This window comes from Thermobia domestica, chromosome 1, assembly GCF_964235325.1.
Source record: "Thermobia domestica chromosome 1, izTheDome1.hap1.1, whole genome shotgun sequence".
NCBI classification, from domain to species: domain Eukaryota; kingdom Metazoa; phylum Arthropoda; class Insecta; order Zygentoma; family Lepismatidae; genus Thermobia; species Thermobia domestica.
The window spans coordinates 79,056,525-79,073,120 of NC_137454.1; the positions used below are offsets into that span (position 1 = coordinate 79,056,525).

The 16,596-nt window shown below is 34.8% G+C and overlaps 1 protein-coding gene across 2 annotated transcripts; it reads left to right on the plus strand.

Annotated features, from left to right (window-relative positions):
* Nucleotides 1–1,313: 1,313 nt before the first annotated feature.
* Nucleotides 1,314–15,953, plus strand: LOC145686488 (uncharacterized). Of its 2 annotated transcripts, none has more exons than XM_081759861.1 (2): nt 1,314–1,710; nt 13,390–15,953. In XM_081759861.1, the coding sequence occupies exon 2, from the start codon at nt 13,416–13,418 to the stop codon at nt 15,585–15,587; it is 2,172 nt and encodes a 723-aa protein (XP_081615987.1). In that variant the 5' UTR covers nt 1,314–1,710; nt 13,390–13,415; the 3' UTR covers nt 15,588–15,953. The 2 variants fall into 2 exon arrangements, with proteins under 2 accessions (XP_081615987.1, XP_081615978.1); XM_081759852.1 differs by lacking the exon at nt 1,314–1,710 and adding an exon at nt 10,757–11,592.
* The last annotated feature ends 643 nt before the right edge of the window (nt 15,954–16,596 follow it).

Here is a 16,596-nt window from a genome sequence, read left to right on the forward strand (position 1 = left end):
AGGACACGGGAGTACCACGAGGAAGCCCACGGACAACTTACGTGGCCGAGGATCGAACCAGAGCTAAACGTTCGGCTCTACCACTGAGCCACCGTGCCCCCGCAAGCCACAGGATATGATTGCATGAGATAAAATAGCGAAGTAGCACTTAATTAATCAATACTGTAAATAAATATCTTTCGCCGCCAATCACTTTTCGATATATCATTTACAACCGCATATATATTTTCCAGAATAGATTATAGAGGGTGTGTTTTTGCGCCTACTTTTTTCTTCTTCCTCTTTCTTCCGACCTGCTTCGTTGCATCTTCCTCACTGCCTGATCTGCTCCACGCGTAGCTATGGTGCACTTGTCCCTTACACGCGCTGTCTTCTAAAGAGAAACCACAGTCAGACGCCTCCACGTGCTGCTTCTAAACGCGTTACCAGCCAAATTGTAGGTCGTTCATGCAATGCTACATTCAGTGTTGCTTACTGCAAAGAAATAAAAATATCTACAATTGCATTTCGCCATGAATATTCTATATTGCTATGCATGACCTATGCGCATTTTTTTAAAAATGGAAAATTTCAAAATGCAATTTATCTCTATGTATATTTAATGGTTTAGATAATTTCAGATTACATTGTCATATCTACGCTATAATAATAATAATAATAATAATAATAATAATAATAATAATAATAATAATAATAATAATAATAATAATAATAATAATAATAATAATAATAATAATAATAATAATTTTACAAAATGGTACCATATTATAATATTTTTGTTATTTTTTAAAAATTTACTTGCAATTTACAACTAATTTATTTTATATCTCATAACAGATCTATATTCGTCCGTTTTACTGTCTCGTCTTGCTTTCTATAATATTGCCTAATGAATATTGCTACCTCACCTAGAATCACAGTAAGGACCTCATGAATCAAATGCCAACTGCTCTACCCTTTATTTCTGTACCACAATATTTAGGAATCCAATTACACTTCATTTGGAATTTTTATTAATATTATATTTTTATCATTTGTCGTTAAAATATATGACAATCACAATTTCTAAACCAGAAACTAATAATAATAATAATTTTCTATTTATAATATATATTTTTTATTATAATAATATTTGATGTTCCCAACAACCCAGAAAAATCAGGGCAGTTTGAATTTTTATATTGTTAGTTGTCAACTCTGATTATGACGGTAGATAGGACCTTTATCTGGTTTGGTTCGTTGCGGCACGTACTCTTTCGGTGCTTTCCGAGCAACTTCGGCTTCTCTCGTTGGAAATTCGTCTGATCCGGCATGGTTGAAGTAAACAGACCCGATTGTCCCAGCTGCTAGGGCGGTCGACGTTTTTGGCTATTGCGAATAATTGTCAACTCAATCAAGGATTACATTTGTGGATAAACATTGTCAGTGTGTGTGCAAACAGAGAACTGAAAAGAAAAAGATTGATTGAGTGATATTTGGTTCCAATAAAGAAAGATACAAATTAAGCGACGGGACCTGTTCAATATAAATATAAAAAAATATTGTGTTTACTTCTGATTATGCAAATGTGTAAGAAAACTTAATTATTTTGTGCAAAATAGTATATAAACATTTTAGTGCAAAAAAGAAAATAAAAGGACTGTAGTGTATATTTTGTGGTCATGTCATTGTATTGAATTTCATCAAGTGATTTGCGAGATACTTTTTTCGGTAAGTTGATTTTTTTTTTCACTTGAACAATTTTGATGTTTTTTTTTAAATTAAATTTTTAGTATATATTCATTAATGTGCATATCTATATTGCTATTATTCTTAACACTTAGAGAAGTACGTATTAAAGCAGTTGTAACTAACATAGAGGTATCACTATGTTAATGGAAATAATTTGAAGAGCGCTATCAATAGCGTGAAAGGGTGCAGGGGAGAGGGATGATTTAAAACCATTGAATTTACTACATTCGAACTTAAAAAAAAAAAAAAAATACTGTGTTTTTACACGGACGTACATATGAGGAACAGATCAGTGTTTTAATTGCTTCGAATCTCGTAGGATAATTATTGCGCAAGCATCTCTCACTGTGTTGCCTCTCTTGTTCGAAGTACGGCAGGTCAGTTATGAAAGTAGGTTGCTTGGAAGTGAAAATGCAATATAATTAAGACGCCTTTTCTAATCCTACTGTAGAACTTCTGCAGTAAGATATTAAGATATAATATTGCTGTTTCCGTAACTTCTTATACATTTGTTTCTCGTACATAACTTGTGTCTTCAGCGGATGCTATGAACAGTGTTTGTTAGAAAACAAATTTCTGCATATTATTATTATTATTAATGAAGCCTGATAAAATTAAGAAACCTTACATTCTAGTATTTATCTTACATTAGAAATGTTACATGGGAGAGAGTTCTATAAATTCCCTGTAACCAAGTACAAGATAGTGTATTAATTTAATTTATTTATTTCTGCCTGTTAAAAATTAGCTCAGAAGATAAGTAATCCGTGGATATTTTCTACAAATTAGTATTAATAATAATAATAATAATAATAATAATAATAATAATAATAATAATAATAATAATAATAATAATAATAATAAAGGGGTTTCATAATGTAGAATACTAGGATAATAATATTTTTCCCTTTGATATTCAAAACTTGCTTTGTTTTGCTTTGTTTTAAATCAGTTTAAGGAATACTTAAATAATACTTAAATTAAGTGAAATAGTCGAAACCTAATAAACACTTTTTTTTTTTTTTGTATTCAGGGACGTACGGAGGGTGGGTCCTGGAGATCCGAACTCATTTGAAATCTCGACTTTATTGTTAATTTAGTCAAATTTTAGGGCTGATTTTATAAATTTTATAATATAATTTATCTTTATATTGAATTTGGGCCCCTCCGGAAAAGCTTTAGACCCCTTCTCCCGTGAAATAAATTCCTGCGGACATGCCTGTTCTCATTCATGATTGATATTATCTTGAAAAGAAAAAAAAACTTTTACTGTTTTAGTAAATGTTAGATGAAGATGCGATTTCAAGGTCATGCATCTTCTCTTATGTTCTAAATTTTAAATCTGAACTCTTTAGTAACTTGAAAAAGAGTTTTACATAATTTAGTTGTTTCAATTTTATTTCGTTTTAAAGATGAGGAAGATGAAATTTAACCTTAAAGTGCTCTATATCCGGAATATATCATTTTTGTTTCCGGGATTTTGAGATGCATGGACAGCGTTCCGCAAATAATAAATATAATTCTATTGTGTTAAAAACAAATTCCTGTACAGAATATTTATAAGCGCATCGAATGTTGATATTCATTATACTATAAACGATTTATTAGGGTAGGACAAAAATGCACGGAAGAAAGGAAGAGAAAAAAAAATAATACGCGATAAAGATTGGAATAAACGCAGCCTTTGCCCACGCGCTGAGCTTCTTTCGATGACGTAATTGTGATCCTTACCGCGGGGCCGGTTGCACGAGGTCGGGCGAATGCTATAAAAACTATTCGTACTCCACGTGGAGGCTACCGGCAGTGGTTTCTCTTTACCAACTGAGTTAAACGGAATCTTTTGAAGGCCATCTTGCAGATTCCCTTGTCCAGCGCCTCCAAGCCTGGCTTGCTTGCTTCGGTAGGTTTCCCCGTTGTAATCGTCACCAGACTGGGGATCTCAGCCGAACTCTGGGTTCCGGAATCAAAACCTGGAAAAGTAAATTACATTTTTAAAAGAAAAAGTAATATTTTTTCTTTTTGGCTAAAGAATGTTTTATTTTTATAGTATGCAAGGCAGGAGAAGTTAATTTTTAAAAAAGAAAATATGTATGCAATATAATATGTATGCAATACCTTCTGATCGGATAGGAATGATTTTTAGGACTGTATTTGGGAAGGTGCTAAGCTTGACTCCCGGATCTCGTTTATAGCGTACATTGTATTAAATGTATTTTCAAAGATTTATATGATCAGTAATAATCTTACGTGAGTAGACCTCTATTATTAAATAACCTTTGTGGCCTTCGGCCTATTTGAAGCTACCAGATATACGTATACACCACAAAATTGTTATAATTATATCATTATATATAGTTAAGAGTTTATTTCCGTAAGGAAGATATACTAATTGTGTGAGAACAAATAGAAGTGTAGATAGACAAGTTAGTCAAGATGATAGTTGAAAACAAGTTTCAAGGAGCCTTCGGAAAATTTTGTGTAAATTGTTGATTTTCGACTAGCCCTTCACCATTAATTTCCGTACGGATTTGATTTGATCATAGTTTACCGTCCTTTTCAGCAGTGATCTTATGTAAGACTTTGATCTACAGCTTAACGTGGGATCTGAATCGCATAATCTCCCGACGGAAATCGAACCCGGGTGTCTCATGTACGCTCTTCACATACCTATGAGGAAAGGGAACTCGTATTTGCGTGCTGATGTATTACAAAACATGAATTATCTGCTTTAAAAGTAAAATATGTCCATAGTAATAATAATAATAGTAAATTATTCAAATTGAAAAGCCCATAACTTACTTAGCTTTAGTAAGTAAGAAGGGCAGCCCCCACGAGTTATAATGAATATGCAAGATCACTAAGAAGTAATATAGTTTATAAATGTATTGTCAGTTTTATCCGCTCACTCTTCGTCTCAAAGTAAATATGAAATCTTTTTTTCCTCATACAGCGTTAACTCTCATTTGCTCCCAACTGTTCCACTGTAGCAAGCATTTCGTACAAGCGTAGTACGTGACTGCACTGCTGCCTATTGCTCCTGTAGCCAAGAGATGGCTCTATAAATGCCCACAACGTTACATTGGAATGGATAGCTTAGCATTCGTTGGAGTAATAGTTGTAAATGACAAGTCTCCAATCGCGTTAGGTAAAAGAAAAAATATAAAGGATACACAATACAATTAGGCCTATTTCTCTAGAATGTACTTTCTTTTTTTGGGGAGAGTGCGTGGGGTCAACTGAGGATATCCCTTTTCGGCGCTAATGTTATGTTCAGACCACCCACAGTTAAGACCAAACTAACATAACCTCGGATCAAACCAAGTTCCCCTTGCACCAGAGGCGAGCGCTATAACCATTAAAACAACTTCCTAACTCTTATTTCCAACTATGCAGGATTACTGGACATTACAGGAACACGGACTTAGAAACGGGTTTAACTTACATCGAGAACAGGTGAAATTCGAAATGTTCTCCTACCGGGAATCAAGCCCGGGGCCACGTACACCAAAGATACGTGCGCTAGCCACTAGGCCAGCAGAGCGGACAGCAATGAGCTACCTTCCGTCTCCCCCTTACTACCCAACAGGTTATTAAAGACCCAGAATCATGATCAAAATATTTAGATGATTGTGTAAGTAGGTGGATCAGTAGTCTTAAATGTTCTGAATAGGCGTATCAATTATACTATGAGTGTATACATAATTGGAATTCATTATTCATTACAGATTCTTCAAAATTTCGAACTATCTTCGTTGCACATAAAACTTTGCTCAATTTCCTGTTTATTTTTTTAAATCTATTTTTTTTTTATTTATTTTACCATATCAGTATACGCAAACAAAATATATTGTGATCTTATGACTAAAGTTATCATTTCCTCCACTTAAAAAAAAAGAAAAGAAAAAGAAAGAAAGAATCTTGGAGAACATAAAAACGAATTTATCAAGATTTAATTTCTCTTCTTGTTTGAAGGTCATTTTACTATATCATGATAAGTTTTTTCTTTATTTCTTTTTTTTTAATTTTTTACTTTAAAGACAAAAACATACTTTATTCAATAAATAGGATGCAATATATTATTTGTACGTTTCAAAACAGTCTAATGAATGACGCATTTATTAACGTACTATTTGTTCTTATCTATTAAAAGTGTAGTCTACAGTACAACTGTTAAGTGAATGCGATGATTTTTTTTAAAGAGAAATACTTAATGATATTTTTAGCTTGTCACAAGTATTCAGATAATTAGGTATATTTTCTTTCGCATGTAAAAGAAAAAAACACAGACTTTATTAGTTTGGATAAATACTGTAATAAGCTCTTATCTTATTATATTCGTAGACATAATTTTATTCTCATTTAATGATAGATAGGATTTGTATAATTGGTACGTTATGTTTATTTTTGGTGTTGAAGATGGATCATTCAAGTGAACTGCAAAACTTTTTTTTTTTTTTTTTTTTTTTTTTTTAGGAGAGTACAGTACCCTGCTTTTCTCTGTGTTTCGTTGTTTCATAATGAGCTCCCACCGGGATCGATCTCTTGATCTCTGATATGACAAGAGAGTTCATATATGGTTCGAATCTCACTTTAAACTGTAGATCTGTTCTGATGTTCCTATGCTTGAAAAGGGGAGAGTTAATCTCGAAATAAATTAACAGGTTGATTACACTTCATTATTTCTTCAAGCAAATATTAGTTCTTTTTTTTTTGGTGGGGAGGATAGATGGAGGTACGGTAGCTCAATAGCAGAGGTCCCTGGTAGAATTCCAGGCCAAGTGATTTTTTTGGACAACGGAATGTCTGTAGGTTTTCTGCAGTTTCCTCCCACATTATCATGACACCATTTATTTTATAATTTCCTTTTCCTTGAATAGGTGCCCAAAATTTTCTCAAGAAACAATAATAACATTTGGAGATCATTTGTGTTGCTTGCATTTCTTGCTCATTTCTCTCTTTCTCTCTCTCTCTGTCTTTTTTTTTTTTTTTTTTTTTTTTCATTTCTGTCTCCATACAGTTCTGTTATTAACCTTTACGTACATAATACACGATTCAAATTGAATTGTCTACAAATTCCGTCATTACATTTTTTTATCGAACTAATCCCGAGAATTCAGAAAATCTCCAGAAGCAAGCACGAATTACCCCCGAAATTTTGTATAAACTTTTATTAATAGTAAATTTCTTATTGAGAGAAATTTGAAATTAAGACATGATATATATACGATGTTCACTGCTGAGGGACATGAGCCACAATCCACATGGTGTCAATAGTATATAATCTGCATACTACGAGAGATACCGTGAGAGTAGTACACTAATCATTTCATTCATAAATCTTTCGCCGCGTGAGCATGCGCAGGAAAGAAAATTTGTAAGCTAGATCTGGAAAGAGTAGCGCAAAAAATACGACTGCAATGGAGTAAACTTTTATGCGGTGTGTTGTTTTCATCGGTGTTGGCAAGCTTTATTATTATTATTATTATTATTATTATTATTATTATTATTATTATTATTATTATTATTATTATTATTATTATTATAAAAGTTACTGAAGGTATGAAAATAGGGAATCGTATTCGTACATAATGCAAGTCTAGATGTGTTGGTTATGTTTGGAATCGTTCCAAAATGCACGCAACATTTTTTTTTTTTTTTAAAGATAGAAAAAGGGTACATTATAAGACAGAGTTATGTTTGATGTTAAAGTAAAAAAATATGGAACAAGAAAGAACCTCTTTAATTTTTAGTAGAGACATCAAATACTATTTATGTAAAGTTTTCACGATTATTCTTATGAAGTGTAGGCTAATGAAAGGAGGTTGAGTACCCACCAAAAGTTTTCAAATACGAAACGAAATGCACCTCGTTAAGATTCAGTTGATAGTTTGTAGTAGTTAATTTTCCATGTTTTGTTTTTGTAAAAGAAATTTAATTTGTATTAATGCTTAGCTAATAAGCATAGAAAGAAAGGAGTCCCAATTTGTTAATTTTGTTTTGATAAAGTCAACCGTGCCAAGGCGAACTGAGACCTTTAAGGTGGAATCCGAACCACTTACACCAAAGATGCGCCACGAGGGCTGGGTCACAGTTTGAGTGTCGGTTTTGACAACTAGCTATATACATGAACTTCACGAATTAATAAGAGTGTATAGAACTTGTATTTTTGTAAATAATATTTGCAGTGTGTATTGTGTGGCAAGCAGAGCGTTAGTTGTTATAATAGTTAGTTCTATTATAACACTTCAGTTTCTAGAGTAAGCAAATGTATCGTATAGCACGGTGATTCCTAATCTTATTGGCGACACAATTTACTGAATTACCACGATATTGAGGCAGATTTGTTTGATTTATTATTATTATTATTATTATTATTATTATTATTATTATTATTATTATTATTATTACTGCCCTTTAGGGTAAGGAAGACGATGATTAAAGAAAGTGAATAATGGTGGAATGAGAAAGTGGGAGAGTAACCCCAGAAAACCCATGGACATGATGTTCTCCACGACGTACAAACTTACTTGACTGCGGATCAAACCGAGGACCCCACGCACCAGAGTTAAGCACTCTACCACTGAACCACCGTGCCCCTTGATTTTTTTTTAAATTAATAATTTAAATTATAATAATGTAAGCCTGTAAGTTACTATAATGTAGTGACGTATTTAGTACGGGGCATTTTTGCTGCCGCGGGAAGCGTTTCAAAAGCGATTTTAAGTAATTATGCTATTAAATGCTTCATGATTTTTAAAATGTGAAATTTCACGACATCCCGATGGGACTATGGGATACGTTAGTAGAGAACCACTGGTATAGCAAGCTCCAAAGAGGTTATACATATTGTATTTTTTTTATTCGGAATGCAAGATCGAGTTGTGTTTCTCCCTGCATTTAATTAGCTTAATTTTCGAATGTTGAAATACTGGTGGGGATCTTTCACCTAATAAAAATTTCCCTTGCTTACAGAGTGAACCTAGAACTTTTATGTGTAGGATACTCTTAACAATCTCAACATAAAATTGTCTTCTATATTACATACTTTTGTTCCGTGTTCGGCCTTCTTGTCGCGAGATTTTTAAAACCTTTTTCTTAGTTCTGTCAGCCCAGTGTTGGGATAGCAACGTTAATATAGATATGTCCAGAGTGACATTCATTTTATTATTATTATTATTATTATTATTATTATTATTATTATTATTATTATTATTATTATTATTATTATTATTATTATTATTATTATATTTTATTAACTATCCTGGCTGTTGGCAGGTCCTGGGACAGTTTTTTTTTCTTAGGTTCACCTGGAAAATTTTCTTGTACGTTACTCGATCTTCAGCTTCCCCTTTTAACTCTCAGTATTTTCGTCTATTTTTCAAATCATCGATCAGTTTTGTTGTTTTTCTTCGTACTTCTCACTTTCCTTCCGTCTTTTTCTCTAGGGCGGTATGAAAAATACTTTTTTTTTTCCTCAAGATGTGTCCAATGCAATTCATCTTCCTATGGAGAGTGATGGCTAAAACCGTTCTCTTCTCTTTACAATATGTTTGCTTATTATTTTCTCCGTCCATTTTATCTTCTCCATCTTCCTCCAAGACCACACTTCGAAGCTCTCTAAATATGTCTTCTCTAACTTCCGTAGTGTCCAAGTCTCTGATTCATACATAAATAAATATGATCTGTTGGGAACACAGTTCCTTTCTTTTGTTTGTATATGGTTTACTGTACATAAAAATAATACAATTCCTTACTTTTGTTACGATTTTTTTTAAAGGAAACGTGAAGATTGCATTTTTACTACTAGTTATATAGCGAGATAAGGTTGGCACAATTCCCGATAATACATGAAACCGATTATTTGTATTAGAGCAAATGGAATGAATGTTTCACATTCATGTATAAGATCACTGCTTTTACGGAAAGCTATCGGACATGGGAGGTAGAAAGAATTTGCAATAAATAAATAAATTGATGGGCTCGTAATACTGAGGGTAGAGAGGTAACATTCCAGCGCTCAACTTGTGGAACAAGAATAATACCCTAGAATGGATTTATAGCTTCCGATGTTTGTAGTTGTTTCCTATGCTAGAGAAGGCGCTTAGTAGAACATCAGGTGAAAAGAAACATGAGTATAGAGGTTACTTCAGTCCAAAACTCAAAATTCCTGTACTATTATGGTATTAATTTTTAATACGCTGGTTTTAGCCTTTTATGATTTTACACTAGGCTATATACTATAGAAAGACCGAGAAAAGTTTTTTTTTTTTTTTTTTTAATTATGTGAGTTTATTTAGGTCTAATATTCCTTCCAAGCGCTAGAAGACGTAAAATCTAAATGCTAATGTGGAATCTGAACCACAAGTATTTCCAGTGGAAATCGAAGCCGGGTTTTCTGCACCGAAGGCTTTCACTATGCGAAGTCCTATATCCGATTCCTGGTGTTGGTACTTCCTTTGCATACAAACCCGCGTAATAAGTCCATCTTATACAGTGCCAGTGCTGAACAGAACTTAAATTCAAGTCAACTAATCAAAGTAGAAAAAGTATGATCCATACGATCTTTTATATTTCACATTACATTACACATATAAAGTATCTTGCAGTTTATTGAATCGCAACATATCCGAGAACTTACGCGTGAAACCGTAATGTAAGCATCGTGTCTGAATAGTTAAGGAAAACGAGAAGATCGGGTTGGGAAAGCTTCATGGAAAACTGACCTTTCACAATCGTTCCGGACAGGTCGACCAGCGAGAGTTGGGAAGGGCAAGCAAAGTGGAGAAGTGGTGGAAGTCCCCCCACCCAGCGCTGCACGTGGAGAATCCATGGAGGAGGGGAGCAGGGGGGAAATAGGAGTGCGGGTTGAGGGGAGGGAGAGAGAGAATCGACAGTCATGAGACTCGGAAAACCTCGGCATGGTTCGGATCTCTCGCTCTTTCTTCTGTTCTCACTTAGTAGTGGTGTAGAAAAGTTGGGTTTACTTGTCTTTTCCGCCTCCCCCCACGTCACAACCCCCCTTGCCATTAAAAGCTTACAGAGACATGGGAAATAACGGCTAGTTTTTGGGTATCTGCGCATGGGTTGTGGTTGTGTGTAATAGCGGGCTCAGGATTCCTGACTGGTTTAAAACTATAAAACTAGGCACGCGCCTACGCCTTCTTTTTATTTTATTCTTTATTAATAAAAAAATAAATCATTAAAACTTTATCGAAGAAGAAAAAGAAAAGTGAATAAGGGAGGGGTGTTATGTTTTTAATGGACTTAACAATTTAGACGCGCCGTTTCAGTAGCAGATAATAGTAAAGCGTCCGCCGTGCCGAATGTTTCATACTCCCAACATGTGAAAGGAGGCGGGGCTGAAACTTTTCCAAGTGTCGTACCACCGAAACCCAAACCCCAAGTTGTATATACACATCAAGTCCTCGTGCTTCGATGTTGGCATTCTAGATTGATCCTTACAGCTGAACGGAAGTTTTAAAAAATTATGGGGTTCAACATATAAAGGAATTAAATATTATTTTTAGAAAAAATAATAATGTGACATGGATTTGTGAAAAGTTATTACCTTAATATAAATAGTGAATTATCACCGATGAAGTGATTTTGTACATACTTCGTGATTTTTTTTCATTTTCTACAAAAAGGAAACGAAATACATACGAAACTTTTTCAATAATTTTTGTGTGTGTTATATTAATTTCAAAAAAATAGTTTATGTGACAACGTGTGTGATTAGTTGAGACATATTCTATTGTAACAGACTAAAAGAAATAATGGCAGGCATATGGAATAGTGCACAAGCTGCCGAGTTATTAAAGGCAGCGTGGATGACTCGCAAAACTAATACTTTAATGAATGGTAAGATTTTTTTTTTTAAAAAAGATACATATAAGATGCGTCGAGTTATTCATTAAAGCTGTATTTATATTTGGCAAAGCAAGTTTTACTTTATTTATTTGTTTATTTGCAATTTCTCTTGGAATTGGGTTAAAATAATTAAGTTGTCTTTGAAGCTAAAATAAGATAAATATAAACTAGCTTACATAATTATGTAACTTAGCATATTGTGATAGTAAAATGCAAGAGTGAATCGATTATTATTTTTTATATGTTGAACCTGTTTTAGGTTTTTGTTATTACACCTTATTATGTTACTTTTCTGCCATAACTTTTAACAGTTTGTGTAATTTCCCGTGCAAATTTCACTAGTTAAAATAATAATAATAATAATAACAATAATAAATTGTATGTTAGATAATTTTTGTCGGCATTAATTTGGAATTTACGCTCATTGACCTTATAGAGCAGCAATGTCTTTTTCCCCCCTTTTCTTCAAACTTTCTTTTTTTCTTTCTTTTTTTTTTTATCACGGCTGCCTTAATATAATGTGCTATTATTCTTCATCGTAAACGTAAAGAAAAATAATTTTGGTTCTTTAAAACATATTTTTTTTCATGGATATTATGGATATTTGACAGTAGTACGTTTTAGTATTTTTTCTTGATGATCTTTGCATATAGTGTACACATATCGCACACTTGGTAGAAGAGTGTTACGGCTCCATTATTTTTTAAATGGAAATTTTGAATTATCATCGCTCAAAAGAGAATAGAGAAGAGAGTACTACCTCGACCTGATGGTATTTTCGCATAAACGTAACTAAACAAATTAACCCCCTAAATGGCAGAAATACCAGTATTTGAGAGAGCGATTTTGATACCGTAACAAACTTTAAAAATCATGCAGCCACAAATGTGTAATTTTGACTTGTAACAGTCTTCCACTAGGTGTGCGATATATATATGAAAAACTGAATTCATGTGTGGAGACAAAAATTTCGATATGATAGAAATGCGTTGAAATATCATGCTTTTCCCTTGTGGCAGGTACACTTTGGCTTTCAGATTTTCGAATTTTATCTTTACGGACAAAATGTAATTTAAAAAAAAAAAATCTTGTTGTTCTTGCCCTTTCGTCTAGAGGAAATAGCTAATAAATGCAAACGAATAATACCTGAAATATAGTGGGAGAGACGGAACCACCCTGAGAAAAAGCCCACTGTCATGATGTTGCCTATAATAGGCTATCATAGACTTACATGACCTGACGTGAGATTGAATAAGAATCTCCTTCGTACCAGAGCTAAGTAATTTGCAACAACGTCACAGTGTCTCCTCCTGCCCAAATAATTAGATTTAGTGCACAGTTTGTTACTGAAACTTGCTATTTTTTTAAGCGATACTGTATTGAATTGAATTTGAGGTTAACATCTCTTTCAGCAGCAAGGCTATATGAGACGGGATCTGCTAATCAACGTGGAATCCGAACCACATGAGTTCCCGCCGGGAATCGAACCCGGGTCTCCCACGCCACAGGCGCGTACTCAAACCGCTTAGCCACGAAGGAGCTTTTAAGCGATATTGAGTGATAAAAGTAGAACCAAACAAAAACACAGTAAACTATCAGTTTTACCTGTTGATAGCAGTGTTCCCGACTCTGAAACAACTACATTTTAAAAACATAATTGAATCAGTGGGTCATTGTAAAGTAAAGATTTGAGTATGTGTATATGTGTGTTTCCTTTGTTAATTATTAGATCATAATACTGTAGAGAATTGCATAATATAATTTTGTTTCACTTTTTTATCGTTTCAGATGGTCTTTGGAGAAAATTACCCGAGATGGTTGGCTACTTCGACATGGATATGTCACCTTTGAAAGGTGACAGCAGTCCTCAAGACAACATGGTGGTTGATTGTTCTATGGGTCCTTTGATACCTTCACCAAACCAGAGGAATAGCAATAATACAGACCGAGCATCACCGGAAGAGACTACAGCAGGAGGTGTAAGTGTCAAGAAGGTAGTGTGCAGCCCTGATTTGCCTATGTTGGTGCCGTACAACACAGTTGGAGAAAATTCTCCAACAGCCGCGGACAGCACCGGTCTTGTTGACAACAGCAACAGCGCTAACAAAGCATATCAATGTTCGTTTTGTTCAAAGACATTTGGACAGAAGAACACTTATCAAAATCATTTACGGTCTCACAGCAAGGAAGGCGCGGCTGAGGACCCGTACCAGTGTAATATTTGTGGTAAGACTTTTGCCGTACCGGCTAGGCTTACGCGACATTACCGGACTCATACGGGCGAGAAGCCGTACCAATGCGAGTACTGTAACAAGTCATTTTCAGTGAAGGAGAATTTAAGTGTTCACCGCCGTATTCACACTAAAGAGCGGCCATACAAATGTGACATATGTGAGCGAGCTTTTGAACACAGCGGGAAATTGCATCGTCATATGCGTATTCATACGGGGGAGCGTCCACACAAATGCTCAATATGTAGCAAGACATTTATTCAGAGTGGACAACTGGTGATACACATGAGAACTCATACGGGCGAGAAGCCGTACGTGTGTAAAGTGTGTCAGAAGGGATTCACATGCTCAAAACAGCTCAAAGTTCATACGCGCACTCACACTGGCGAAAAGCCATATACGTGTGAAATTTGCGGTAAGAGTTTCGGCTATAACCACGTGCTCAAACTGCACCAAGTGGCCCACTATGGCGAAAAAGTCTACAAGTGTACAATCTGCAATGAAACTTTTACCTCTAAGAAAACTATGGAGGTACATATTAAAAGTCATTCTGATCACAGTGGTGGTGCTGCTTCTGGTATGAACCATCATTCCCGTGTGTCCTTGTTACCTCCGCCTCCTCAAATCGAGAGTGAAACTTCTGCTTCTTCAAGTGATAAAGAAAACAAGAGTAATGGAACTGATAGTGACAGTGAACCTCCTCGTACTCCGTCGAATGGTACTAGTGAGTGTGAATCGGAACTGCGTGTCACCAATAATGGTACCGGTACTACTAACACCTCTACCACTAGTACTGTTGGCAGTAATGCGTATCATCATCAGTTTCCTCCCATGCAAGAACTGAAAAAATTCGCAAATCCAAACCAACCACCATCATCAGTGTCATCACAGCCTGTCCTGAGTGCTCACCAACAGATCCAGGCGCATAATCAAAGTCAACAACATCTTGTTCAGCTTCAAACCTTGCAGCAGGTTCCACATCAACTTCATCCTAACGTGAGAGACCTTTGTTACTATCTATACCCACATTTGGATCTCGAGAAGGAATTCCAGGCAGCTCTCTCCTACATCCCAGCGCAGCAACAACATCATATGAATCATAATCAACACCGCGCCATTCTCATTCCTTCAAATTCATCAAATGAAGCTGCTTCTGCTAGTCTTACAGCTGGTGGCGGGAGAACGTCGCCATATCCTGTACGTCTTTTTTCGTCAGCCAGTAGACAATCACATGGCGAACGACTGCAACTCAACAAGTCAGAGAGACTAAGAAGTAGATCACCGTCCCCTGAGAAGCCTGAGATTGTTATTGTTGGCGGTCCATCTTCACCGTCTAGCAGCCCTCATTCCTCATTACCGGTTACTGAACCATGTGTATCGTTGTGTCCAGAGCCGTTAGCAAGCATGCAAAAACGTCAAAGACTTACTACACCTGTAACGGAGAGTGCACCAGCGTATTTGCAGTTTCCTCCTGAATATTTGGAGCCTCCACCTGCTTTAATTCCTCTATCACTGACGAATAAAGCGCAGCTGCCTCCTTTGGAACCATTGACGCCTCCAAGCAGCAACCCTGTAAGTCCAGCACCATCATCGTCTCCGGATCCAGAGAGTGGCGGACGAGAAGCACTAATTTTACCACCAAGGAAAAGATCCAAGATGATTCTGAAGCATATGGAAGAGTATGGGCCGGAAGTACCAATGTCCACGGTAAGATATAGCTCAGTAATTCAGTATGCTGAAAAGGGCCAATCATAGAGAAATGAGAAACTCGAGAAGTAATCATATGTAACATTACTAGAGAAATAAGATCAATCCTCAAACTGAAGTACTCAGTAGACCTCGAGACTGGTAAGGAAAGCGTATTTATTCTGATCTCGTATTATTGAATAGTTCCACTTTGGCTCCTTATTGTCCGAGGAGGTCATTTAAAAAATGCCTCCCAGTTCCCTCTGTGATATTAAAAATCTGCACTAAAAATAATAATACTTTTAACAAAGGTCTTTCCCAGATAGAAAACATTGTAAATAAAGACAGTTCCTGCAGTTGTAAGTGGATCTCCTATATATAATATAGTGCATTCCCAACGATCCTGAGATTCATTTAAAAAAAAAAAAAATCAAAGCAGCCAAGAGAAAATAATTCAATAAAATTGACATTTACCAAAAGAAAGAGAAAAAAAAGAATGAGTCCATAGTCATCTTTTTGACGCTAATAAAATAACCCTGTGACAGCCTGTTGTTGCAGTCTAAATATTTTAAAAACAGGCAAGTTAAAATGTGTTCGTGTATTTTTGGTTAAAAAAAAAGAAAAATAATAAATTATATATATATATATATATACGAGGTAAACGTAAAAAAACAAGTATGTGCGTGTGTTTGTAGTTTTCACCAAAGTTAATATTTAAAAGCAAAATCTGCAAGAAAGTTATCCACAATATAGGCAGATCAAAAAACCCTGAATAGTCAATAACGAAATTACGTGATAAGCGGTATATTATATAATTCTACAATAGAACAACAATAAAAAAAATAAAAATAATAAAAAATATTGTATATGTATTAAGACGCAGCTAATGCTGGTTACCAATCATGTTTTTTTGTGCATTTAAATAAACAAGCAAAAAATTCATAATTACCTATAAAAAGAGAGAATTAATATTATTATATAATAAGTATTTTTGTGTGACATAATAGTAATGAATATATCCATATAAATAGGTGTCATATAATGTACTATGTATATATATATATTATACATACGTAAA